This window comes from Aquarana catesbeiana, linkage group LG02, assembly GCF_042186555.1.
Source record: "Aquarana catesbeiana isolate 2022-GZ linkage group LG02, ASM4218655v1, whole genome shotgun sequence".
Classification (NCBI taxonomy): domain Eukaryota; kingdom Metazoa; phylum Chordata; class Amphibia; order Anura; family Ranidae; genus Aquarana; species Aquarana catesbeiana.
The window spans coordinates 704438935-704466669 of record NC_133325.1 but is presented as its reverse complement, the minus strand read 5'-3'; the positions used below and the strand labels follow the sequence as shown (position 1 = coordinate 704466669).

The 27735-nt window shown below is 42.5% G+C and overlaps 1 protein-coding gene across 1 annotated transcript in view; it reads right to left on the bottom strand.

Moving 5' to 3' along the window:
- Positions 1-27735, bottom strand: part of VEGFD (vascular endothelial growth factor D) — an 82075-nt gene that overhangs the window by 27912 nt on the left and 26428 nt on the right. The window contains exon 2 of the mRNA XM_073616943.1: positions 19052-19253. Coding sequence (XP_073473044.1) covers positions 19052-19253 — 202 coding nt within the window. The remainder of the gene's footprint in view (positions 1-19051; positions 19254-27735) is intronic.

The following is a 27735-nucleotide window of genomic DNA, read 5'->3' as shown; positions in this document are numbered from 1 at the left end:
GGAGTAGGAATAATGAAAAGTAAACAGATAGGACTATTTCAGTTGGTAAAACGCCTTTTCTTCCAGTGAATTAATCATATACTTTTTATATTCATACTGTAGATGGACTTTGGTAAACTTTGAAACTAAGCAAAGTTCGGTTGTAATGCAGTATTATCTCTTTTATTTATTTTTTTATAGATATCTGGAAATACTACACAGAAAGATGATGTCATTACTCTCTAAATAGATATAGAAAAAGCCAGGGGAAAGGATCAAAGCATGCATATCAAGCATATATTCTTGGCTGATAACCATATAATCTGCCTTATATGTCCAGAAAGTAATGGCAGCAAAATACCAATAATTTTATATAACAGATGAACATCAGAGAAAAACAATGCCAGGAAAACATAAACCAGATGAGGGATAAAATAAAAGTACAAATGAAACACGTGATCATAAAACAACATTTTCTGCTCGGAGGCATTTGTACCATTTTATATTCACAGATTATTTGTCCTTGTGGTTATACTCTATGTTGTTTGGAATGTATTTGTTTACTGGTTTTCTGACTGAATTCACAAGTCATTTTTCTAAATGCTTCTAAAGCAGTAATCTATAAGACTTTTGAAAAATATGGCGAATCTTGAGACCTGTTTTTTAAAAACGTATGTGTGCCTTCATAAAATGCTATCATATGAAATGTAAGTGGGTTAGCATATTTTCATAACAACTAAACAGCATCTACTGACCATTCCCATGGCCCAAGTTTGAAGGCAATTGGACTGTGCAATCACCTTGGCTGCTGAGAAGTATAAGTATTAAATAATCATATAAGAGTTATGTGTGGGAATAGCGGGTGTGGAATAAGAGGATCCCTTTAAACCTGTGATAATAAACAAGTGTGGGAAGGAGGGAATTCACGAGATGACTGCTGTAAGATAAAAAGTGAGAAAAGAAATTATAAGGAAATTATAAGGCACACCGGGCACACCCTAATGTGCGTCTCAAGATCTGCTGTAAAATGCTGCAAGAGACTGTATAGAGCACTGCCTGTGAGATAGTTGCACATTGAGCAGTCAGTGGGGCATGTAAGAGCCGCTCAGTGCTTGAAACTGTAATGTAATGTCACTGCTTGCAGAGACAAGCTGTCAAAACTCGGCGCTGATGTCGGGGGTGGGCGGGACTGAACAGCTAGCCTATCAAACACAAGTTAACGGGATAGGGGCTGGGCGGGCCGCTCTGTGTATGTGGCTCCACCCCCTTTCTATCAGCTATCAAACACCAGCCAATAATTGGGCTGCTTAAGAAAGGGGGCGGAGCCACACACACAGAGTGGCTGCCCAGCCTCTATCCCGTTAGCTTGTGTTTGATAGGCTAGCTATTCAGTCCTGCCCACCCCTGACATCAGCGTCAAGTTTTGACAGCTTGTCTCTGCAAGCAGTGACGTTACATTACAGTTTCAAGCACTGAGCGACTCTTACATGCCTCGCTGACTGCTCAATGTGAAACTCCCCCTCTCTTAGATCAGTGCCAATCAGTGTCACCTGTCAGTGCCAATCAGTGCCACCTGTCAGTGCCAATCAATGCCACCTATCAGTGCCACCCGTCAGTGCCAGTGCCCATCAGTGGCACCTGTCAGTGCCAGTCATGCCCATCAGTGCCAACCAATGCCACCTATTAGTGACAATCAGTGCCACCTGTCAGTGCCACATGTCAGTGCCAATCAGTGCTGCCAATCAGTGCCAACCAATGCTTCCTATTAGTGCCAATCAGTGCCGCCAATCAGTGCTTCCAATCAGTGCCAATCGGTGCCCATCAGTGCTGCCTATTAGTTCCAATCAGTGCTTCCAATCAGTGCCACCTATTAATGCCCATCAGCTCTTCCTATCAGTGCCGCCTATCAGCGCCCGTCAGTGCTGCCAATCAGTGTTGCCTACCAGTGTCAATCAGTGCTGCCAATAAGTGCCCATCAGTGCTGCCAATCAGTGCCGCCTATCAGTGCCAACCAATGCCATCAATCAGCACCCATCAGTGATGCCTATCAGTGCCCTTCTGTGCTGTCAATCAGTGCTGCCTATCAGTGCACACCTATCAGTGCTGCCTATCAGTGCCAATCAGTAATTCCAATCGGTGCTTCCAATCAGTGCTGCCTATCAGTGTTTCCAATCAGTGCCGCCTATCAGTGCCAACCGGTGTTGCCTATCAGTGCCACCTATCAGTGCCCATCAGTGCTGCCTATCAGTGCTGCCAAATAGTGCCAATCATTGCCACCTATCAGTGCCACCAGGCAGTAGCTATCAGTGCCCATCAGTGCTGCCAATCAGTGCCAATCAGTGCTGGCAAACAGTACCACTTATCGGTGGCCATCAGTGCTGCCAATCTGTGCCCATGAGTGCTGCCAATCAGTGCCCATCAGTGCTGCCAATCAGTGCTGCCTATCAGTGTTTCCTGAGTGCAAGGGTGGGGAGATGAACTCAGCAGCCAGGCACATTGTCCATGGGGGGGGGGGGGGGGGGTGGCCTGGTGGGGCCCAACTGAAATGCGTCTGTTTATTAATGCCACATGGCGATCTTTAGTATAATAAGTAATCATCACTCTACTATTTACAATAAACTACTCGAGGTAAAATAAAAAAGTGTCAGCAAAAGGCCTGCCACTAAGCACTGTTATGTGTTCCCACACCACAAAAAAAAAGTGCAGCGCTAACTTACTAATCAATAACTTAACAATAATGGTGGAACCCTCTAATGTATGGAAATCTCAATAAACTTCAATATTACCACAATACCGGTCTCTCTGATATGTAACATCACTTATAATACATATCAAACTAAAAAAAGAAATACAAAATGAAACTTAGCAGGGATGGTGGAAACCCCTCCTATAGATATTTGTCATACAGATTAACTTCAAGTGCAATAATTTTAGTGATATGTGATTTCAAGTCATGAAAATGAGACTTATGCCCTGTACACACGACTGGTTTTGCCGTCGGAATAAACTCTGAAGGTTTTTACGACGGAATTCCGCTTAAGCTGTCTTGCATACACACAGTCACACCAAATTCCGACCGTTCAGAACGCGGTGATGTACAACACGTACGACGGGACTAGAAAACGGAAGTTCAATAGCCAGTAGCCAATAGCTTCTGTCTCGTACTTGCTTCAGAGCATGCGTCGTTTTTGGTGCGTCGGAACAGCATACAGACGAGTGGTTTTTCCGATAGTAATTTGTTCCGTCGGAAAAATATAGAACATGTTTTCTATCTAAGTCCGTCTGAATTTTCGACAGAGAGAGTCTGATGGGGCATACACACGGTCAGAATATACGATGAGAAGCTCTTGTGCTGTGCTGTGTACATCTACAGAGTGATGTCCTGATGCTGGTTGGATACCTGGATTCAAGGTCCTGCATGTGCCTGGTTTGCCTGCCATCTGCCACGCTACATAAAGGGATGCTCCAATACCCGCTGTTCATCTGGTCCTTGGTTTACTGACGAGCTTGTTGAGCTTACTATCTGGTAAGCATGTATTCGTGTATTCTTAATGGTGGAGGATCACTGCGAGGGGTGTTTTCCCACTTTCCACTTTTACACACTGATCCCTATGAAGAGCTATCAGGGGACTCTTCCCATCTCCTTAGAAGATTTTCTGTTCTGGTCTAAGGACTTTGCTGCTTATTAATTTAATATCACTATTTTGTGCTTTTGGCAACTTTTGATCTATATGCACTCGGTATTTGTCAAATAATATTTGGGATTTTTTGTGTCATATTTTTTGTTTATGATTTTATATATACATTCTTATTCATATTTGGTGTTTTTTCACATATACCTTATCACACATTATGAGGGTTCAGCGCAGTTTTTTATTTGTTTTCTTCCTATTGTTGTGTATATTGCACATTTGAACTGCAGCTTTCTTTTGTTTTGGTTTTTTTAGCACGGTGTTTTTTGTTTTATATTAAGCAAATTTCACTTTAGGCCAATAGATTACCCCATACCCCCACAATTTTTCCATCAGCAAAGACTCCAATTTACTATAGCTCAAAGGGTCATTTTTATTATGTTGGTCATACTCGGAATGATACAACCTTTCAATATAACAGTCCTTTAATAATATGATTTTTTTCCCACATCCAATTCACATGTCGGGAGATTGTGACTGTCACTCTACGGAGCCGGTTCACACATCTCCGCAGCGGCTCCAGTGCAAATTGCACAGGAGCCCTGTGTGTCTTTTGGTCCGTTCCAGGTCCAAATTCAGCCCAAAAAACTGAAACTGTGAATGGAGACACATCGGACTCCTGCTGTGAGCCGCTGCGTGTTCTAGTGTGAACCCAACCTTAAAAGGTATGATCAGTCTCATCAGAAACCATATTGGGTTTTTTTATTTTTATTTTCAAGGACACATCATTAAAAACAATTAAATCTCTAATGGGTCAATATTTTATTCTTACCTGTATAGTAAGCATTAGATTTACCAAGATATATACAGTGTGAAGACCTATTTGACTAGATATAAATTGAATGTATTGTTTAGGTCGGTTTAACAGCTTCAGATCCAGGCCATTGCCAAATGATGGCAACAGCGCGGATCTAAATTGCCGGGACGACGTCTATTGACGTCGTCCCGTGCATGAGCGGCCTGCGCGCCCCCTGCAGGGCGCGCGCGGCGCGCTCGGTGATCAGCGAGTCTATGAGACTCGCCTGATCACAGATCAGAGTAAGGGGTTGGTCCCGACCCCTTACCACATGATCAGCTGTCAGCCAATGACAGCTGATCATGTGATGTAAACAGAGCCGGTAATCGGCTATTTTTCCTCCTCACGCTGACAGCGCGAGGAGGAAAAAAAAAACCCGATCACCGGCGGCCGTGATCGGGACATCAGTCCCGATCACGGCGATCTTCTAACACAAGGCAATAGGCAGCAGTGCTGCCTACCAGTGCCCACCAGCGTCACCCATCAGTGCCCACAGTGCCAACAATCAGCGCCACCCATCAGTGCCCACAGTGCTACCCATCAGTGCCCACAGTGCTACCCATCAGTGCCCACAGTGCCACCCATCAGTGCCCACAGTGCCACCCATCAGTACCACCCATCAGTGCCACCCATCAGCACCCACATCAGTGCCACCCATCAGCACCCACATCAGTGCAACCTATCAGTGCCCATCAGTGTCACCTACCAGTGCCCATAAGTGCCCATCAGTGCCACCCATCAGTGCCCCCCCATCCGTGGTACCTATCCGTGCCACCCATCCGTGCCACCCATCCGTGCCACCCATCCGTGCCACCCATCTGTGCCACCCATCTGTGCCACCCATCCGTGGCCATCAGTGCCGCCTTATCTGTCCCCATCAGTGCCGCCTTATCTGTCCCCATCAGTGCCGCCTTAACTGTGCCTATCAGTGCCGCCTTAACTGTGCCCATCAGTGCCGCCTTATCTGTGCCTATCCGTGCCCATCAGTGCAGCCTATCAGTGCCCACCAGTGCTGCCTCATCAGCGCATATCAATGAAGGAGAAAAATTACCTGTTTGCAAAATTTTATAACAAACTATTAAACATGATTTTTTTTTTTTCAAAAATGTCCATCTTTTTTTGTTTGTTTAGCAAAAAATAAAAATCCCAGATGTGATCAAATACCACCAAAAGAAAGCTCTATTTGTGGGAAAAAAATGATAAAAATTTCATTTGGGTACAGTGTTGTATGACTGTGCAATTGTCATTCAAAGTGCGACAGTGCTGAAAGCTCAAAATTGGTCTGGGCAGGAGGGGGGTTGAAGTGCCCAGTAAGCAAGTGGTTAACAAAACAATAATTATTAGGCTTGTGCAATTCGTTTCGTAATAAATCGAAATTTGGCCGGATTTTGCGTCTTTCGGACATTCGGATTTCAACTAATATGAAAGAAATTATAGCGGATATAACGAATTAATTTGGCATGATCTGGTAATTTATTAAAGATCTAATGAAACAAAAGGTCAACTCAAAGTAAATCTTACAGTCCAATCAGCTGATTAATTTTGTGCTGTAGGTTGGATTAGTGGCAAAGTGCATTCCTAAGAACTGAGTGAGAAGGGTGTTGTATTGTATTTGAGCAGAGGAGAAGAGATATTGTCATTGTGTGTCTTAAAAGATTCAATAAACAAACGACTTTCCAAACTACAAATCATTATAACGAATATATATACATACATAAATATCGAATTTCAACTAATACGAACAAAATTATAGTGCATATAACGAATGAATTCGACATGATTTGAGATTCAGTATAACGAATATCAACACTCTACAGAAATAACAAATTATCCGAAAACGTATTAACGTAACATATAGAATATAACAGAACAAAATTATGTATTTTACGAATGACAACGAACCAAAACTGAACAAAATTTTCCGTTGTGCACAAGTCTAATAATTATTAGATCAACCACAGTTTAAATGGTTTTCCATGACATTTAATTATAAAAATGACAAATCATCTCAACAAAGACAAAGATAAAGTTAGTCAGAATGTACTGAATTTTCCACCAAGGTCGGTCATTCCTCTTTCAATTAAAACTTTTGTTTATTGAGGTAGCGTCCCATTTAATGTGGTTGATTTTAGAAAAATATGATTGTTTCACTTAAACAATAGTTACAATTAAGGATAATATGGCCATATGTATGCCAGCATTAGGTGTTGATGGTAAATCTTCACAGACGTGTACCCATCCTAAGTCAAGGAAGCCAGGGTGACAGTCAGAAATCAACAGACCCATTTGATTAAAAAATAAATTAAAAATCAGTTTGGCCAATTTTGATTGTTTTTGGAAATCATTAACAGGACAATCAATAATGATGAGACTATCCTGCACTTAAAGCTGTTAAACATTATCCACTTAAAGCTGTTTAACATTATCATCAACAATATGCTGAGTTATACTGAGTGGTCCAGCCAGCTGTTATCCAGAAATGTGGAAAAGTTGCATAAGTTGGATACCTTTGACAAATTTGAGTGCCTCTTTATTTTTTCTGTAGTGTTATTTGTTAAAAATGGAAATGATCCTAGACAGGCAAGTTAAAGCAACTAAAACAAATATATGTGAAATAAATGATTGGAAAAGAATCTGAGGCAGCCAACATCAACATTCAGACATGAAGGAGAAGCTTAATGAGCACACTCGGTAATAGATGCTACAGTTTTATCAAAGGTGTTTTGACAATTTTGATAAGGGCCAGAATTCAAATAAATTTCTTCTCTCTTTCTTCCAGTGCTGTCACCTTGTGTAATTTATTTTTCACAACATGTCATACCAGATGGTCTTTGTATCCACTTGTACTACTCTAGCTATGCAAGTACATTTGTGTCCACATACTGTATAGCTTTGTGTGGATGCTTATATCTGAATATAGTCATGGGAGTATGATTGTAGGTATAAGTAGGTATTGCAGACCCCTCCAACATAACCCCCTCCAGTTGGTACAAAACTTTGCTTGCTCAAGTCTCTTCCCTTATGATTAGAATTTCCGGAGCTTTGTCAATTAAAGTGATTGTAAGGGTTCGTTTTTTTTTGTTGTTTTTTTTAAATAACAAACATATCAAACCTACCTCCACTGTGCAGTTCGTTTTGCACAGTGGCCCAGATCCTCTTCTTCTGGGGTCCCCCGGCAGCTCTCATGGCTCCTCCCCACATCAGATAACCTGGTTATCCCGAGGGGGTTACCTTGCAGGCTCGCTCCCAAGTCCAGCATTCGGCGTCCATAGCCGCCACATGTAGGACTCGGCCCCGCCCCCCAGTGCCCACGTCATTGGATTTGATTGACAGTAGCCAATGGCTGCGCTGCTATCAATCTATCCAATCAAGAGCCGAGAACCCCGAAAAGAGAGAGAGCGCGTCCCCGCCAGGTCAAGTTCCAGGGCTCAGGTAAGTAAGACGGGGGCCGGTCACTGCCAGGTGTTTTTTCACCTTAATGCATAGGATGCATTAAGGTGAAAAAACATGAAGGTTTACAACCCCTTTAACTCTTGTAAAGGGTTTGACTAAATGTAGGGTGACTGTTATCAAAAAGGTTGCAGGATGACCGGGAACAGAATGATTATGATTTTTAGTGCTGTGTCATCAGTAGAGTTTAAATTGGTGTAAAAATACTCAGAAAAAGGGATGAAAGGTGTATGTATCCTGACCTGCTGGGCTGTTTCTGTATACTTAAAGGGGGGCTCCGGTCTTTTTTTTTTTTTAAAGTCAGCAGCTACAAACACTGTAGCTACTGACTTTTAATAAGGACACTTACCTGTCCAGCGAGCCCACGATGTCGGCCCCCCTGAGGCCGATCCGTCCATCGGATCGGCCGGCGGCGCCTCCATCCTAACTAAGGGAAACAGGCAGTGGAGCCTTGCGGCTTCACTGCCAGTTTCCTACTGCGCATGTGTGCGCGGCGCTCTGTGAATGGCCCCGTTGTTTCCTGGGACACACAAAAAGGTCCCTGAAGGCAACGGGGCCACTCACCTTAGGAGGAGGAAGCGCCGCGGAACAGGAAGAGGTAGATTAGGAAGACTGCCTAGCAACAGGGGTTTCAAGTAAGTAAAAAAAAAAAGTTTTCACATTTTTTTTTTTTTAATGAATTTTAATGCCATTTCCTTTTTGAAGGTGGACCTCCATTTTAAATCTGTTTACAGGCACTCCCCGGATTTCAAACAAGATAGGGTCTGTAGCTTTGTTCTTAAGTTGAATTTGTTTGTGAGTTGGAACAGGTATATTTTTCTGAGTGTAGCTCCAGCCAAAAAAATAATTCTTACGTTTTTTGGATAGCATAGGGAAGGGTTAACACCCCTGTAACATTTGTTTTGCTGTCTGGGCCCCTGTTCAGAAGATTTCACCTCACTTTCTGTCCCTATGACAATTGGATTTTGAAAATTTTAGGTTGTTGTGGAAACAAGGATTGGCGATAAAGCTTCAGTGGGGAGACACCTTTTTTCCATGATAACTCTTACAGGAGTGAATTTCCCTTTCAAGGGGTAGATTTCCTCTCACTTCCTGTTGTCTCCCTCCATTTGTAAGTAGGAGTGGTTTGTAAGTCGGATGTTTGTAAGCCCACCTGTGTACTTGTTATGACTCAGCTACTTTTTGGCATCATCGCCAGGTATCTTTTACTTCTGCTTGACTTGGACTGTTTTCAGTTTCAGCCGGTTGCTGACCCATGCTGCCTGACTGCTTGATACTTGACTACGCTTGATTTTCTACCTGTCCTTGATACATCTCTGTCCTAAGATATGGTGCTACATTTTGTTTCTCATTCACATTAAAAACAAGCACATCACATGGGAGAACCTCATTAGGTTATTGAGGTTCCATTTTAAACTACATAATTGTAAAGTGCAAAGAGAGAACACGTTTTGGGGCCTCAGTTGAACCATTTTTCAGGGTGACAGAAAAAAGTCCACTGAGACCCCTAAATGTTGGGACCATATTTACTTAGTACATGCTCATCTTACCCCTTCCTCTACTAAAATAATACTATTTTAGTTTACATCTATTAAATTATCACAAAATTGAGTGGAAATAATTATTATATATGTTTTTCTTTTTGTTAAATGATTTTTATTAGATTTTGACTGAAAAACAAATGATAAGAACAAGCTTCCGGTGTATGTCACATCGTAAAGCAAAATAAAAGGAGAAGTACATATCATAGCTACAGTGATATGTTTTGCATTGTAACAACTTATACACTAGAGTTACATCATCAACTAGCTGTGAACTGAAGTATCTAATATCAGGTCCTGCAGGATCCGTGTTATTGCGGATTATATATGTTTTTCTTGTTACTTTTCTTATTATGTCCATTGAACTAATGCTACCAGAATTTTGTAAGAATTAATTGAATTAAATATTTGTTTCAATCATAATATGGAACTATGTAGTTATTAGTCTTGAGCTATCCAAATCAAATTGCATTTTTGTTGATCAAAATATAATATTATGTATAATATTTAATATTATGTAGCTGGGTGTTGTCAGCTTCATGAAATCCTGCACCCGCTCGTCCCCAACCCCCTTCCCCTCTCCTGCTGCTGGAGAAAGAGCGGACTGTGAGCGCTGGTTCCGGCTCTCCTCTCGGCTGTGTGGGATTTGCAGAGCAGGTCTGTGCAGACTCATCCCTCACTCAAACTGCTCCCCCTGCAGGATCTGTGTTAGAGCTGTTCTGTGATTTTCTCACTCGCTCTTTTCTGCCCCCCCCCCCCCCCCCCACTGGCAGTGCAGGATCCAATCAAAGGGAGCAGGAGAAAGAGCCAATGGGGACATCAGAGAAGACTGTGCAGGCTCCAAGGAAACTGGGAATTGTACTTCTTAAAGGGGCACTGCATTGTACTTGTACATGGAAGCTAATAAACTGTGAATTTTAATTCCCACAAGTGGCTGCCCAAGTGAAGGAGAACTTCACAGTTTTCCTGGGCAAAATTGTTCAAAATCGGGGTCATTTTAGCCAGAAGAGAGGAGAGTGCAAGCCTATAGTCGTTGTCTGTGCTATCAACCTGCCAGGAACAGAGCTATCAGGAGAGGAGCTAAGTGGACCTGTTGCTGTGCCTGCCCACCTCTAACAGGAAGAGAGGACAGGCCTGCCTCCGAGTCTTCCAGAGGTGCCTTCAGAGATTGAGCTTGAGGGAGAGAGTTGTTGTGCCTCCAGGATTGGAGCTGAGGGACTGCATCCCTGTGTGAGGACCTGGGGGACCTGACTTCTGGAACCTGCTGACCACTAAGCCATTAGGACCAAAGGAGTCATGAGCTGAGCTACACATCTCAATATCTTGTCATACACAGTAAATGCCATAGAGACCACTCTTATCTAGTTGCACCATCTAAAGAAGGGCCCCACCGAAAGCCAGCCAACGTTAACTATCAGGGGCCAAGTACTTTCCACCATCTTCAAGGCGTTCCCATACACTAGACACGCATACTCTTGCCCACTGATGGAGTTGTATGCATAATGTGCACGCAAGGACTCTTTTGCATCCTTTGGAGTTAGTTAAAGTTCTAGAGACTCTAGTTACACCTGTTATAGTTCTATATAACTTTGCTATAGTCTTTTCAGTGACGGTTAGTAGGTCAATATCTGTTCAACAGTTATGCCCCGTACACACGGTCGGACTTTGTTCGGACATTCCGACAACAAAATCCTAGGATTTTTTCCGACGGATGTTGGCTCAAACTTGTCTTGCATACACACGGTCACACAAAGTTGTCGGAAAATCCGATCGTTCTGAACGCGGTGACGTAAAACACGTACGTCGGGACTATAAACGGGGCAGTGGCCAATAGCTTTCATCTCTTTATTTATTCTGAGCATGCCTGGCACTTTGTCCGTCGGATTTGTGTACACACGATCGGAATTTCCGACAACGGATTTTGTTGTCGGAAAATTTTATCTCCTGCTCTCCAACTTTGTGTGTCGGAAAATCCGATGGAAAATGTCCGATGGAGCCCACACACGGTCGGAATTTCCGACAACACGCTCCGATCGGACATTTTCCATCGGAAAATCCGACCGTGTGTACGGAGCATTACAGTGCTCTTAAGTCTGGATAATTATTTGTTCATTGATGGATACTTTGTTTAATTGCACTTGCCATAATACAGGTCATGGTTGTAAGGGCTGAAGGCTTTTTACCCTTATGCACTCTATGCATGAAGGTAAAAAAAACCTTCAGTGTGCAGCTCCCCCCCAGCCCCCCCTTTTACTTACCTAAGCCCAATCCTGATCCAGGGACGTGCACGGGACCCGAGGCTCTCCCAGGTCTCTCCCTCTTCATTAGCTGAGATGCAGTAGCAGGAGCCATAGGTTCACGCTGCTGTCAATCACAGCCAGTGAGGCGGGAGCAGGGGGCAGGGCTGAGCAGCGCTCTCTGTGTCATATGGATGCAGAGAGCCAGCTTGGGAACGAGCACAAACGAGTGGCCCCACAGCAAGCAGCTTCTTATAGGGGCACTCGGCAAGGGGGAGGGTCCCAGAGTGCTGGCGGTGGACCCGAGAAGAGGAAGATTGGGGCTGCTCTGTGTAAAACTGCTGCACAGAGCAGGTAAGTATAATATGTTTGTTATTTTTTTTAAATAATTTTTTTTCCTTTACAACCACTTTACGTACTGTGTATTATTATATAGTGTTAGCTTACTAACTGTTAAGTCCCGCAGGTGTAAACGGCTTTTGGTCAATGACCTAGTGTGTCAGAGGGGATCGAGCAGTTAAACGAGTCATGGCAGAACAGAGGACCCACCATCCTCAGCGGCTCCTGCGAGGGAAATCGCTACAATTGTCTCTGCTTTATTGTCTGTTGGGGTCTGCCCTGTTTTCCAGCATAACGCAATGTTAGTTTGGGTAGACTAACCCTTTCATAAAGTTTTGGAATCGAACTTCAGTACAGCTCGGGCCCTGGGATGTTTTTTAAATAGATGCTATTTTCTTAACTATGTTGTTTTACATTCCATACACATGTTTATCAAGGAGACAGTCATTCCCATGGCCATGCAGATCAAAAGCATTCTCACACTGTTAATGATCAGACACTTTGGGCTTCTCATGCTTAAATTCGGATTGTTTAGATTCTTGCACATTTTGGTAAATACCAGTTTATTTATTAACCATCACTGCACACTTCTTTTATCAAAGCACATGCTTTCCAGATACCAGCATTTAGGCTATTAATAAATATTATTGTTGTCATTCCTAGAATCTAGGTTTAAAACATTTACAGCACTTAGGAAAGTGTGCTAATGTACATATAATTTTTCTATACTAAATAGAAGATTTAAAGCATATTTATCATATTTACTTTTAATGAAAATATAAAATACTTACTAATAATTAACATAGATTACAAGAAAACACTGATAAACATCATTAGCTATAAACCAAAATTTAGCTCCGGACTGCCCCGGGGTGCATCATCAAGTCACCCTGGACTTACAGGAGAAGGGTATAGAAAACAGCAACCAATTCATTACACCATTCTCTGCATCGAGAACCATTCTTCACCACTGCTCCAGTAAAGCACTGGCTTCACATCTTCCTACAGTCGTGGCCACAGGTTCTCATCTAGATTTATAGACACCCAGCCTCATTCAACCCAGGGTGGCAAGAGCATGCCGTCTGTGGCCATGCCATAAGAAGCCCTAAGCAGTGACTACTTCACTATACAGCACCATTTTCAGCATCATTGAGAACCATCCATCCCCACTGCTTCAGCAATGCACTCTGCATTTCCTTTCGGCACTGGCCACTGCTCCTCTTCTAGGTTCAGAGACACCCAGCCTCATTTAACCTACTTCATGGAAGCTTACGGTGTCAAGAGCATGCCTCCTAGGTGTGTGGTATAAAACCATCCTAGGCTTATGAGGAGATAGTGTAGAACAGTGGTCTCCAAACTGCCACCCAGGGGCCGGATGCTGTCCTTTGCTCGTCTTTATCCTGCCTGTGGGTCACTAATCTCCCACTGGTACAAGTCACTATTCTGCCAACTGACTTCAACAATGGGGCACCATTTCTTCCATTGACACCAACAATAGGGCACTATTACTCCCAATGATACCAACGATGGGGCACTATTCCTCCAACTTATACTAAATGTGGTGAAGTTTACTCCCACTGATGCCAGGAAAAATTCCACTCCCACTGGCCACAGTCCGGCCCCCTAAAGTCTGAAGGACAATAAACTGGCCCTTTGTTTAGAAGGTTTGGAGCCCTATGGCGTAGAAGCACCCTACCACATACATCCTCTCCCAACTCCAGACTTGGCCAGAAGCTACATTTAAGGAGGCATGGCTGCAAAAAAAAGTTTAACCTTTGTGACCTATAAGAGAAAATATTGATTTTTGCATATGTACAAACTTCACTAACTGCAGCTAATATATTAATCAACATGTGAAAGACAATGCATATGTGCTATTATAACTACACACGCATACAGTGCCTTGAAAAAGTATTCATACCCCTTGACATTTTCCATATTTTGGCATGTTACAGACAAAAATGTAAATGTATTTTATTGGAATTTTATGTGATAGACCAACACAAAGTGGCACATAATTGTAAAGTGGAAGGAAAGTGATAAATGTTTTACAAATTTTTTACAAATAAATATGTGAAAAGTGTGACTTGCATTTGTATTCAGCCCTCCTGAGTCAATACTTTGTAGAACCACCTTTCGCTGCAATTACAGCTGCAAGTCTTTTTGTGTATGTCTCTACCAGCTTTGCACATCTAGAGAGTCAAATTTTTGCCCATTCTTCTTTGCAAAAAAGCTCAAGCTCTGTTAGATTGGATGGAGAGTGTCTGTGAACAGCATTTTTCAAGTCTTGCCACAGATTCTCATTTGGATTTAGGTCTGGACTTTGAGTGGGCCATTCTAACACATGAATTTGCTTTGATCTAAACTATTCCATTGTAGCTCTGGCTGTATGTTTAGGGTAGTTGTCCTGCTGGAAGGTGAAACCCCCCAAGTCTCAAGTCTTTTGCAGACTCCTAACAGGTTTTCTTTTAAGATTACCTTGCATTTGGCTCCATCCATCTTCCCATCAACTCTGACCAGCTTCCCTGTCCCTGCTAAAGAAAAGCATCTCCACACCATGGTGCTGCCACCACCATGTTTCACTGTGAGACTGGTGTGCAGGGTGATGTGCAGTGTTATTTTTCTGGTATTACATAGCTTTTTGCTTTAAGGCCAAAAAGTTCAATTTTGGTCTCATCTGACGAGAGCAGCTTCTTCCAAATGTTTGCTGTGTCCCCCACAAGGCTTCTCACAAGCTGCAAATGGGACTTCTTATGGCTTTTTTTAACAGTGGTTTTCTTCTTTCCACTCTTCCATAAAGGCCAGATTTGTGGAGTGCATGACTGATAGTTGTGGACAGATTTTCCCACCTGAGCTGTGGATCTCTGCAGGTCATCCAGAGTTACCATGGGCCTCGTGGCTGATTCTCTGATTAATGCTCCCCTTGTCCAGCCTGTCAGTTTAGGTGGACATCCATGTCTTGGAAGGTTTGCAGTTGTGCCATACTCTTTCCATTTTCGGATGATGGATTGAACAGTGCTCCGTGAGATGTTCAAAACTTGGAATTTTTTTTATAACCTAACCCTGCTTTAAACTTCTCCACAACTTTATCCCTGACCTGTTTGGTGTGTTCCTTGGCCTTCATGATGCTGTTTATTCACTAAGGTTCTCTAACAAATCTCTGAGGGCTTCACAGAACAGCTGTATTTATCCTGGGATTAAATTACACACAGGTGGCCTATATTTACTAAATAGGTGAATTCTGAAGGCAGTTGTTTCCACTAGATTTTAGTTAGGGGTATCAGAGTAAAGGGGGCTGAATACAAATGCACGCCACACTTTTCAGATATTTATTTGTAAAAAACGTTGAAAACCATTTATCATTTTCCTTCCACTTTACAATTATGTGCCACTTTGTGTTGGTCTGTCACAAAAAATCCCAATAAATTACATTTACGTTTTTGGTTGTAACATGACAAAATGTGGAAAATTTCAAGAGGTATGAATACACTTTCATAGTACACTAATTCATGAATACATAAGTGTCAAGTAATGTCTTTCTCTTATAGTACTGCATGTGCAACCAGTCTGCACAAGAGCTTCAGATGAAGCTTTTATAATTTGAATACCTTTTACTGCTCTATTTTTACAATTTCTACATTTTTACAGATGTCTGCAGAACACGCACACACTAAATCTCTACCGAGGCTACTCGGATCTCTAATGTGGATGAAATTGCATGAATGTTGTCTCCACGAGCCTTGTAAAATAAAAACTTACAATATTTAAAAACTCAGCTGATCAGAAGAACATTGCAAAGTTAGATATGCACATACAGCACATGAAAAAGGAGCATTAATTAACAGGTCCATCCAGCTAAGGCTCCTTTCACATGGGCGGATCGATCTGGTCTGCCTATCAGCTTTTTAGGCGGACCCAATCGGACCATCCACTGCCATCTATGAAGCTGTGGATGTCAATGGACATGTGCCCGTTGACACCCGCCGACATCCAATCTGATCCTATCCTGATCCTAAAACAGACGGATGAAGGATCTGTTCCCCATCCGTCTGCCAGATCGGATGACAGTCGGATGGAAACGGACAGGGCCTGTCATTTGCCTGCTGAGTAGGATCAGCAGGCAGATTCCCTGCTGAGCAGGCTGATCTGCTGGCAGAGTCTGCCCATCTGAAAGGGGCCTAAGGGCCTGTGTTAATGGGCTTTTAATCATGCCAAATGGATTTTGCACTCCCATACAAGTCAATGAGGATGCAAAACCAACTTAAAGCAGGTCAAATCTAGGTCATAAGAAGGTCATCTGCAGGTCAAATGCATATGCCAATTAATTTTAAATAATCTCAGAAATGTTTAAAACTGTTGTCAAACTAAGGCCATCAACATAAACCGGAAGTCTGTCAACTCAGGCCGTAAAAGTGGTAATTCAATTTCGGCAGATATTGGGGAACCCCAATGACACCTGTTATCCCTTAGAGGCTTTAGGAGAGAGATCTGTGAATCCCCATGTCTACATATCTGCTGTAGCCCAATTGGATTATATTCTATGTTGGAGCACGTGTAGAGACTACCAGTGGAAGTATAGCATGGAGGATCTCATTGCTGGAGGTACCAGGAGGTATGGAACACCAGTGTGTAATCCAACCCAGTGCAGTTTACTTCTAACTGAAACATCACTTTTGATATATGCTTCTGTGACTACTGTATGAAATTCTTTTCAGGACAACTGGAGAATCCTTAGCTCGTACAACTCTTAGAAAAACGTTCTTTATTCTTCACAAAGATAAGCAAGACAGAACTTACATAGTGACATATGGTAAGATATGGTATGGTTTCAGACATCAGAAGGAGAAAGAGATGACAGATGTTATGTCCTCCATAGTGTAGGGTTCCTTCCCTCTCTCTTCCTAACTAACCATTTAGAACCATATATTCTTATACTATTTGTAAAGCGGAGGTCAGCTTTTCTGCGTCTCCCAAGAAAGGAAGAAATATAAGAGTAACACCCATTCTTGCATATATGGTTTGATCTATAGTAAGATACATAACTCCACCCAACATCCTGACACAGTATTTCTAAAATAGAAATACATACATAGCAAGATGGCTTCTCTGTCCTCAGCCAGAGATATACAGTAACCTTCAAAAACTAACATCATTACATTATAACAATTATATACATTTCATATATAGTTCAGAAACTTTTATCATTTAAAATAATGTTAAAAACTCTAAATTTCTAACAGCTACATGTTTACTTTGGAATGAAATGTGTTAAATCTGAACTCAAGACAGGTATAGAAGATACAAATTAATAGAGTTCTGTATTCACTAAAACATCATTAAAGTGGAAGTTTAGTCAGAAAACAAAAATCCTGATAGATGCTTGCCCCTTTTTATATAAAGCTATGTAAAACATTAAAACATAAGTGTCTATACTGTTTAAAAACCAGTAATACACTGTCTCACCCTGCTCTGCACATGCTCAGTTGCTCTCCATTTTTGGCATTGTGGCGAAAATCAGAGCCACTAGAGGCCGATCTGCAGCCTATAGATTTACTGCTGCACAGGGACTCGGGGATTCAGCAAAATGGCAGCCTCCGGCAAGAAGAAACAGGGGCAATGCTGGAGACAATTTACAGCACACACTAATTTTGGTAGCATAACTATTAATGTGGAATGTATGTTCCTTGCTAAAGAACATTATTTTTTATCAAGTTGTTATGAGTAAAGTTCCACTTTCAATGTATTTTTTAAGGCAAGCAGTGTAAGCGCCTGAATTTGACCAGATATAAACTTCTTGCAGTCTCTGTATAGTAGAGCTCAGACTGGTAGAGGGAGAAGCAGCACAAGGAGCCAGTAAGTTGTACTGCCCTGCTTATATGCCAACATGGGACATGTTGATAGGGCATAGTGACCGAGAGATGAGCTCATCAGTCTGCTGCTTCTCCTTTCACTACCCAGTTACAGGCTGAGGGAAGGGACAAGACTTGTATGTTTTACTTAATGGTAGTAGAAAATAATTAGGCCTCTTGTCCTGCCAGTCACAGCAGTGCTCTGTGGCAGAACTATATGAATCTCTGCATTGGATTGAAAGAAATGCTAAGCCTTTTTGATGTTAACAGCTCAATTAACAGTTAATATGTATTTCATCTGTGTATTTAGTTAATTTCAGTTCAGTTTTAGTTAATTCTGCTCTCTCAATATCTCCCTTTGTAGCCACCCATTTGCATGCACTGATAGCACAGTGTATTGAATAGTGATGTCCCAGAGTAGAAGAATACATTCTTGGCATTCCAATAGATGAGCATGTTCATCCTTGCTAGCCACTGGATTGTGCAGAATTTAGCTGTGCTGTGCAGTTGCTGTTCCAGAAGCAGTTCTGATAGAACTCAATCAAGCAACCATAGGCGTGCGCACAGGGTGTGTCGGGTGTGCCCGGGCACACCCCAATCACTCTGTCCAGCACATATTCCCCCTACTGCCCTGGTTCCCCCCTCTTTTCGCTCAAAATGACGCCGGCTTCCCTCCTCTCCTCTCCCGCCAGATGTTGCTGTCGGGATATTTTAGGAAGGGGCCGGTAAATATGTAATTCTGCGGACCCTTCCCCCTCTAAATGAGCATGAGTGATCGGTAGTGTGTGTTTGAGCTTTGGGGTGCACACTTTAATGCAATAGGTTGCACACACCTATGCAAGCAACTAATGGACAGACTACATAGCTAAAGTCTACACCTTTCAATGGCCAAACCTCTCCCTGGAACAAGCACTTCTAAAGGGTCCCCAGAGAGTAATGTTCTTTCACTTTTGTAATCAGCCAGAAAAAACAGCAGCTGCATGACAGGGATGAATTGATGAGAATGCACACATTTTCAAAGTATAAAAAAAATATTTTACCATGACTAATAAAGCGTTTTGTGTCTTTTTAATACCTAATGAACTGTATGTGAATTTAGTACTCTAAAAATGTTTTGGCTGGAGTTCCACTTTAAGGGCAACATTTACCTTATGTTATTGCTCATTACCTTTTAGTATTTCAATATCATAGAAAGCTGCAGCAAATCGGGTGGAGCGATGAGGACCAGATCTGGCGTCAGTGCTAATGTAGGATTTCAGCTTTGACCGACACCTCCACAGCTTCAACTCTCTGGGGTGAGTTATACGGAGAAGCTCTTCCAGGTTGGCCGCAGATCTGATTTTGTATTCTAGCTCACTCTGCGTTATTCCCTACAGGTTCAAAAGACAGAAACAGAATCAAGTTAAACGGCTGCTAGATGTAGCCATGGTTTGCAGTGTGTTTTTGAAAAGGGCTGGCTTTGTTATCCGGGTTAAGAAGCAAATAAAGTTTTTATGGCTTTATGACTGTTTCTAGTACTGACCACAATTTCCTGGGACAGTCACATAGTTTGCCGATTGCTCCTTGGAAAATTCTGTCCATTAAAACGGACTTGTGTCTGTTTACACTCGCCTACCTCCAGGTCCGATCGGGTCTGCGAAAATAAAAAATGGAAGGGGGCTCCATCCTCTTCCGATTAGGTGGCACAGATCGGAGGTACTTTGGTGTAAACGGACAGCAGAGTCTGTTTACTTCCAGCTGCCCATACAGCAGAGCAGGCTCTGTCTATGACCACAATGCAGAAACTGAGCGGACAACAGATGTGTCATCCGCCCCACTCTGCTCCGATCAGCAGGGTGTCTGTGAGCTGTGAAAGGGGTCTTAGAACCACTTACTTTCTTTAATCATATACATACAATTTTGTTTTACATTTGTCTCCACATTTACATGCAAACCAAGTTGCCCAGCTAAAGTGACAGAGATTGGAAAATATTGCCTGGGGTATTTACAACCTATGTTAAATAAACCTATTGTTACAAATGTCCTGGTAGTGCACTATTTTGTCCAAACTGCTGAATATTATTCCTGCTGTGCAGCTGGCCTACATGAGAATGCGAAAAAATATATAATTAAAGAGGTGAAAAAAATTAAGAAACTCGCTATATATATTTATATATATATATTACATAAATACAGTATATAAATGAACCCTAGAGCTGTAATAGGGAACAGTTTTGACATATCATTACTTTTTTTTGTTTGCCTTATAAAGAAAGCATATCTGAAAATTGATCAATCCTACTTATGGAATACTTTATTTCTTGATGCCCTAAAATGCCAGGACAGTAGAAATACTCCCCAAATGACCCCTTTTTGGGGGACCTGCTGTAATTCATCAAGGCGGTCACATGGTACCTTACAAAAAGAAAAGGAGGGCGCACCGACCTTATGCATTACCAAAGATAAAATTTATTTATAAAATATAACAAGAATTATACTCACAAACAAGGCTTATCGATACTCCAGCAATTGCAAGCAGTATCTCTAGACGCCTGCAAGCTGGACCAGATATTTGGAGGAACCAGATGACATTGCAAACGGCTTACACGTTATGAGGGAGAACTCTCTTCCTCAGAGCCACAGCAACATGGTACCGGCAGCGAGGTGGACACAGTTGGTGACAGATTTAACTGCTACGTGGCCCTGTGATCTGCACATCGTGACAGAACGTCATATGATGTCCAGTCACGATGGGAAAGCAACTGCCCGGCCATCAATCTGCTATTGGCTGGGCGGGAAGTGGTTAAAATCAATCACAAAATCAGTCAAACACATGTAATGTTGCTTATCTGTGGGAAACCTGGAAAAATGCACTTCTCAATGAAAATAATTTCACATCAGTAGCCCCCCTTCACATCAGAGGTCCTCCCATCATATCAGAGCTCCTTTACATCAGAGTCCCCCCTATACATCAGAGCCACATATTATATCACAGTCTCACCATGACAGAGTCTCTTTATCCATCTTTAATTCAGGTCAAACCTGGTCTCATGCTTGCAGCACTCCAGGGAAAGCACTCCTGGGAAACCCTAAGGTTTCTCAAAAGGTTGCTAGGGGTTTCTTGAGCTGTGGCTGACTGATGGTGCCTGCCTAATTCCAGACCCAATGCTACATGGCAGAGCCAGCAATATAACACCAATGATGTTTTTTACTGTCTATAAGGGGAGCTTTCCTCCCAATGATTGCCAGTTTAAGGAGCACTTTTCCCATTGACCCCCAATAAATTGATTTTTGCAGGGGTTCCCTGGGACCTAAATGTAGCCAGATGATTGAACTACCATAATATGGAGAAGGAGACACTGCTCTTTATTTACCCTTCCCCTTATGTGTTGCTAATGTCAAACTATACAACTCTCCTCTGGTCAGCAGAGGGAGATCCGGGTTCAGCGAGTGTCATGCTTACCCCTCATGCAGGTGGTCAGACACTATAACTAGCTTCTGTGTCCTTCACCTATAGAAGCCCCCTCTCCCATAAGGCAAGCAGGCCTACCGGTACTCAGTTGTCTCCAGGACTTATACATAATGCTATAGTGCCTGGCCACCACGTTGGGGCAGGCCCGAACTGAGCAAAGCAAATGGGTACTTGCGGTTGGCAGATAGGCAGAGTGGTTCAATGACAGTACAGACACAAGGCAGACAAGGTTCAGAATCTGGGTCAATCCATAGTCAAAAGGCAGGCAGTGTCCTGAGAGTAGCCAATATCCAATCTGAGGTCATAAATAGGGGGGATCCAAACAGCAGAGCAGTACAGACAGAGCGCTTGTACGTATTACACACGCTATCACAAGCATGAAACTGCAGGCTTGGCTGGCTTTAATCAGGTTTGGTCTCCACCCAGAGACTGGCCACATTAATCACCTTGCAGGTGGATAGACAGAACCAGGATACTGGAACCAGCAGCTATGATGGAACAGGGGCGCACACACTCTTTACAGCAGAGCAGTACAGACAGAGCGCTTGTACGTATTACACACGCTATCACAAGCATGAAACTGCAGGCTTGGCTGGCTTTAATCAGGTCTGGTCTCCACCCAGAGACTGGCCACATTAATCACCTTGTAGGTGGATAGACAGAACCAGGATACTGGAACCAGCAGCTATGATGGAACAGGGGTGCACACACTCTTTACAATGACCTCATAGATCTTAACGTGGCATGCTTGGAGCCCTGGGAGTTGTAGTTTGAGGCAGCAACTATGTATGGACACAACAAGCTTTCTGAACTACAGGTCGCACAAGGCCCTGCGTGAGCAGAAGCCTGAGAGAGTTTTTATTGAAACACCTGGGAAAGCCTGAGTGCTATGGGAATCCAGGCATCCAGACCAGTTGGAGCGAGCAGGGGAAAAGAGGCAGCCCAAGAAAGCATAGGTTAGAAAGTAGATCATTGGGATCAGCGACACTGTTCATCCGAACCACCTTGTGGGGCTGCCCCTGAGAGACCAAAGCATTTGCCAGACCCTCTGTTCCTGCCGTTCAAGTTACAGCTACAACAGAGCCAGACTAAAGGGGCCCCTTTTATCATAAGATCCTATCCTCACATCGGGGAGTTGCTGAGAGGGCCGCCGGCCCACCATGTACCATTAGCAGTAGATAAGCCCCTGAGAGCAGGGAACCATAGCATCCATGCATTTACCCATAGCAATCTGGTACTCTGTTGCACTTAAGCCCATACTGCACCACTATCAACTCAGGACTGTGGTCATATTGAATCATTATCCACTGTGCACTGAACTCACCTGCACCTGTTCTTATCTAACTGCTCACAGCATTGAAGAGCTATCATAAGTGCACCAATTCTCAATTAAAAGGTCCCTCACATAAGCCGGCAAAAGGCTAACTTAAAGGACTGCCCCTAACATTCACCTTACAGGTTTCCCCTTATATTCCTCTATCTTTGTTGATGTTGACTCAAATTTAACTGTGCTTACTCAGCTAGTTTAGACCTATAATCACTATCACTATTTCACATTAGCAGTATAGCTCAGGTATTGTTAGATAAAATCTCACTGCTGCCCACCGTTGCATTTTTGTATGACATCGATACTGTTTATGCTGGTCTGGGTGGTGTATGTCCCTTTATATCTAGCCCTCATGGTTAGCCATCCTTTATGCTGAACTGTGTTATAATAATTGTTAACTTACTTGTATTTGCTTGATTATCAACTCTATCATAGTTACATAGTTACATAGTTAGCAAGGTTAAATAAAGACACCAGTCCATCCAGTTCAACTTGAGTGAGTGTGGGTGCGTGTCCACAATTGTCCCTATCCCTGTACATTGTGTCTCATTAAGATGCTCATTTATTATATTATTATTTATTTAAGGTACCCATATAGCATCATCAATTTACGCAGCGCTCCACACATACATCGCACACTCACATCGGTCCCTACCCTCAAGGAGCCCACAATCCAAGGTCCACAACTCACATTCATATACTAGAGCCAATTTTAGACAGAAGCCAATTAACCTACCAGCATGTTGGATGTAATCAAGTAATAATACATTAAGATTACCTTTATTAACTGGTTTGGTTTCTGCATTTGCTATAGCACTATTGGTGGGTAATGAGAATTATTTACTTGGTGTGTCAGAGGGCTGAGGCCCTTGGGAAGTTCGAGGCACAGAACAGAGGACCCATCTACTCAGCGATGGGGATAGCGCTACATAAAAATTATTTTTAGGCCTCTGTCTCTGCACTACACTAACAAGCTGAAATCTGATTAATCTCTACAGATTAATGAACGTAATCATCAAACAACAGACTTCAATTAATAATATACAGTGGGGATGGAAAGTATTCAGACCCCCTTAAATTTTTCACTCTTTGTTATATTTCAGCCATTTGCTAAAATCATTTAAGTTCATTTTTTTCCTCATTAATGTACACACAGCACCCCATATTGACAGAAAAACACAGAATTGTTGACATTTTTGCAGATTTATTAAAAAAGAAAACTGAAATACCACATGGTCCTAAGTATTCAGACCCTTTGCTGTGACACTCATATATTTAACCCAGGTGCTGTCCATTTCTTCTGATCATCCTTGAGATGGTTCCACACCTTAATTTGAGTCCAGCTGTGTCTGATTATATTGATTGGACTTGATTAGGAAAGCCACACACCTGTCTATAAAAGACCTTACAGCTCACAGTGCATGTCAGAGCAAATGAGAATCATGAGGTCAAAGGAACTGCCTGAAGAGCTCAGAGACAGAATTGTGGCAAGGCACAGATCTGGCCAAGGTTACAAAAAAATTTCTGCTGCACTTAAGGTTCCTAAGAGCACAGTGGCTTCCATAATCCTTAAATGGAAGACGTTTGAGATGACCAGAACCCTTCCTAGAGCCGTCCGGCCAAACTGAGCAATCGGGGGAGAAAAGCCTTGGTGAGAGAGGTAAAGAAGAACCCAAAGATCACTGTGGCTGAGCTCCAGAGATGCAGTTGGGAGATGGGAGAAAGTTGTAGAAAGTCAACCATCACTGCAGCCCCCCACCAGTCGGGGCTTTATGGCAGAGTGGCCCAACGGTAGCCTCTCCTCAGTGCAAGACACATGAAAGCCTGCATGGAGTTTGCTAAAAAACATCCGAAGGACTCCAAGATGGTGAGAAATAAGATTCTTTGGTGTGATGAGACCAAGATAGAACTTTTTGGCCTTAATTCTAAGTGGTATGTGTAGAGAAAACCAGGCACTGCTCATCACCTGTCCAATACAGTCCCAACAGTAAAGCATGGTGGTGGCAACATCATGCTGTGGGGGTGTTTTTCAGCTGCAGGGACAGGACGACTGGTTGCAATCGAGAGAAAGGTGAATATGGCCAAGTACAGAGATATCCTGGATGAAAACCTTCTCCAGAGTGCTCAGGAACTCAGACTGGACTGAAGGTTTACCTTCCAACAAGACAATGACCCTAAGCACACAGCTAAAATAACAAAGGAGTGGCTTCACAAAAACTCCATGACTGTTCTTGAATGGCCCAGCCAGAGACCCGACTTAAACCCAATTGAGCATCTCTGGAGAGACCTAAAAATGGCTGTCCACCAATGTTTACCATCCAACCTGACAGAACTGGAGAGGATCTGCAAGGAGGAATGGCAGAGGATCCCCAAATCCAGGTGTGAAAAACTTGTTGCATCTTTCCCAAAAAGACTCATGGCTAGATTAGTGCTTCTACTAAATACTGAGCAAAGGGTCTGAATACTTAGGACCATGTGATATTTCAGGTTTTCTTTTTTTAATAAATATGCAAAAATGTCAACAATTCTGTGTTTTTCTGTCAATATGTGGTGCTGTGTGTACATTAATGAGGAAAAAAATGAACTTAAATGATTTTAACAAAAATTTAAGGGGGTCTGAATACTTTCTGTCCCCACTGTATATAATTCCATCTTCTCATAACCTAATTATACAGTGCTAATGGTTTTTAGTACAGCATGGATTACTGGATGTACTGCACGTAATCCTATACAAATCACAACACTACAATAAAATGAAAATTGCAATAGTATTTCTTTTACAGTTTCTCCTGAAATTTATAAACCCCATGTTATTTGTACAGTTCCAGGAACACTCTCCAATATAAACATGACACGTGATCTATTTTACAATTCTAGCAAGCTTGTTTTTTTCAGTGTGAACAGGTGATGTCACCCATTTACAGATATAATAGTACAGTGCGGTGGAGAGTAACACTCCATATGTACATTTCACTTATGTTATTTTTGCACAGAGATCCAAAATGATAACGTAACATATTTTCCACGCATATTGGTCCTGACTACAAATCCATACCTAACTTCTGAAAAATTGAATTTGTTTTTTGCGTTCAAAACATTACAGCTGGAATTTCCTTTGCCAAGGGTGACTCATCTACTCTCCTAAATGTTTTTTTGCCTACTACAGAACTGCCTGTGGGCTCAGAATGGCTGGGTTCTGGTATTAACGCTGAACGTTAGGAAAACGAATTTCAGAGATGAAATTCATAAATGGGATCAATTCTATCTGATGAAGGATTTATTTTTCCATCCATCCTGTTCTGAGGTTTAAACAGTATAGTACAGCACAGCCCCCATGGCAGGGCAGGAGACCTAATTTTTTTCTACTGCAGTAAAGTAACCCATACAGGTCTGGCACCTCCCTCATCTCTCTGTCACTCTGCTTGTATCTACTGTCAGCATGATTCTTAATAGTATATGAGCAGTGCAGTGCTGCTGTCTGAGCTGTACTATACTGTACAGGGGACTGCAAGAGGCTGATACCAAGTCAAATTCAGGGATTTAGATTACTTACTTTTAAGCATTTACTTTTAATGATGTATTATTGAACACAGAGCTGCATTAATTTGAGTATTTTATATCTTCCTGGAGCCTGGAGGTCAGCTGTAAACAAATTCTTCTATTTGTCTCTCGTGTGTTATGTTTTGTGATGCAATCAAGGTATACATATCCTCACTAGAAGTGATACACAGGGCCGGGATAAGGGGTGGGCAGGAGGGAGAGCTGCCCTGGGCACAGCAGGGCAAGGGGACAAAGAATGGGCACCGGGCAGTAAATCCATTCTATGGTATGCATTAACAGGGGGGGAGCAGTTTTGCATCCTTGCCCTGGGTGCTAAACAAACCTGTCCCGGTACTGGTGATACAGGATAGGACTCCATGTAAAGTGCTGTCTGCTACAGGCCTAATTTTTCCTTGTATAACCACTTTTGATACCTATGTAAATTCACCAACAAAGGTCAAAGTGTACTTCTAATTTGCTATTAAAGCGATTCTAAACATTCTTTAAAAAACAAACAAAAAAAATATGTTGTACTTACTGTGCCTGCTCTGTGCAATGGTTTTGCACAGAGCAATCCTGAACCTCCTTTTCTGGGGTTTCCCCCAGCAGTTCCCCTTGCATTTTTCTCTTTGACGAGTGCCCCAATAGGGGCGCTTCCTATGGGGGCACTCATTCAGGCTCAATCCCGAGCCGCACTGCCTGTATCCATAGGTACACACAGCATGGCTCAGCTCTGCCCCCCCAGTTCCTGCCTCACAGGATTTGATTTACAGCATCAGGAGCCAATGGCTCTCGCTGCTGCCTCTGTTTTCTGTGAGGAGGGAGAGATCCACTGCCCTCAAGTACAGTGCTGGATCGAGATTGAGCTCAGGTAAGTATTTAGTGGGGGCTGGGGTGGATCTTAGTCACAGAATGTTTTTTAAATTAATGCAGAGAATGCATTTAGGTAAAAAAACTTAAGCCTATTTTAGACACTAATTTTAGACACAAATGTGTCCCTTGAGCCATTTTGAGTTGGACACCACTGCACTGTTGAAGACTGTTCACACACACTGCAGGAGAAGTTCAGAGATACAGACATGCTTCAGGTGTGGTCAGAGAATGCAGACAAGTTACAGAAGATAATTGGAGACCTTGAGCACACTATAGGAGACTGCTAGAGAACAAACCATCCCAGTCCACTTTCCCCATATATCAAAGAGCTGCAACGACCATTCTACTGATGTGAACATATGATGACTTTGTCTCCCCCATGGGAACATCTACTAGAGGCCAAAAAAGATGTGGTCTATTGATACATTTCCACAGGCTGGCATGTATTTTTTATCATAGATAGATGGCTGACAGCATACATAGGTGTTCAGAACTGCAGGCCACGCAGTCAGTACTGTGGGGGTCCAGGCAGTTCATTGCCTGGGATTGACCATTAGTGTTATAGAACAGGACTATCTAAACATTTCAGTAGAAGGACTATATCATATATTTTACAAATATTCACAGGTAAAAAAAAAAATCTGTATAATGATGGAAATAA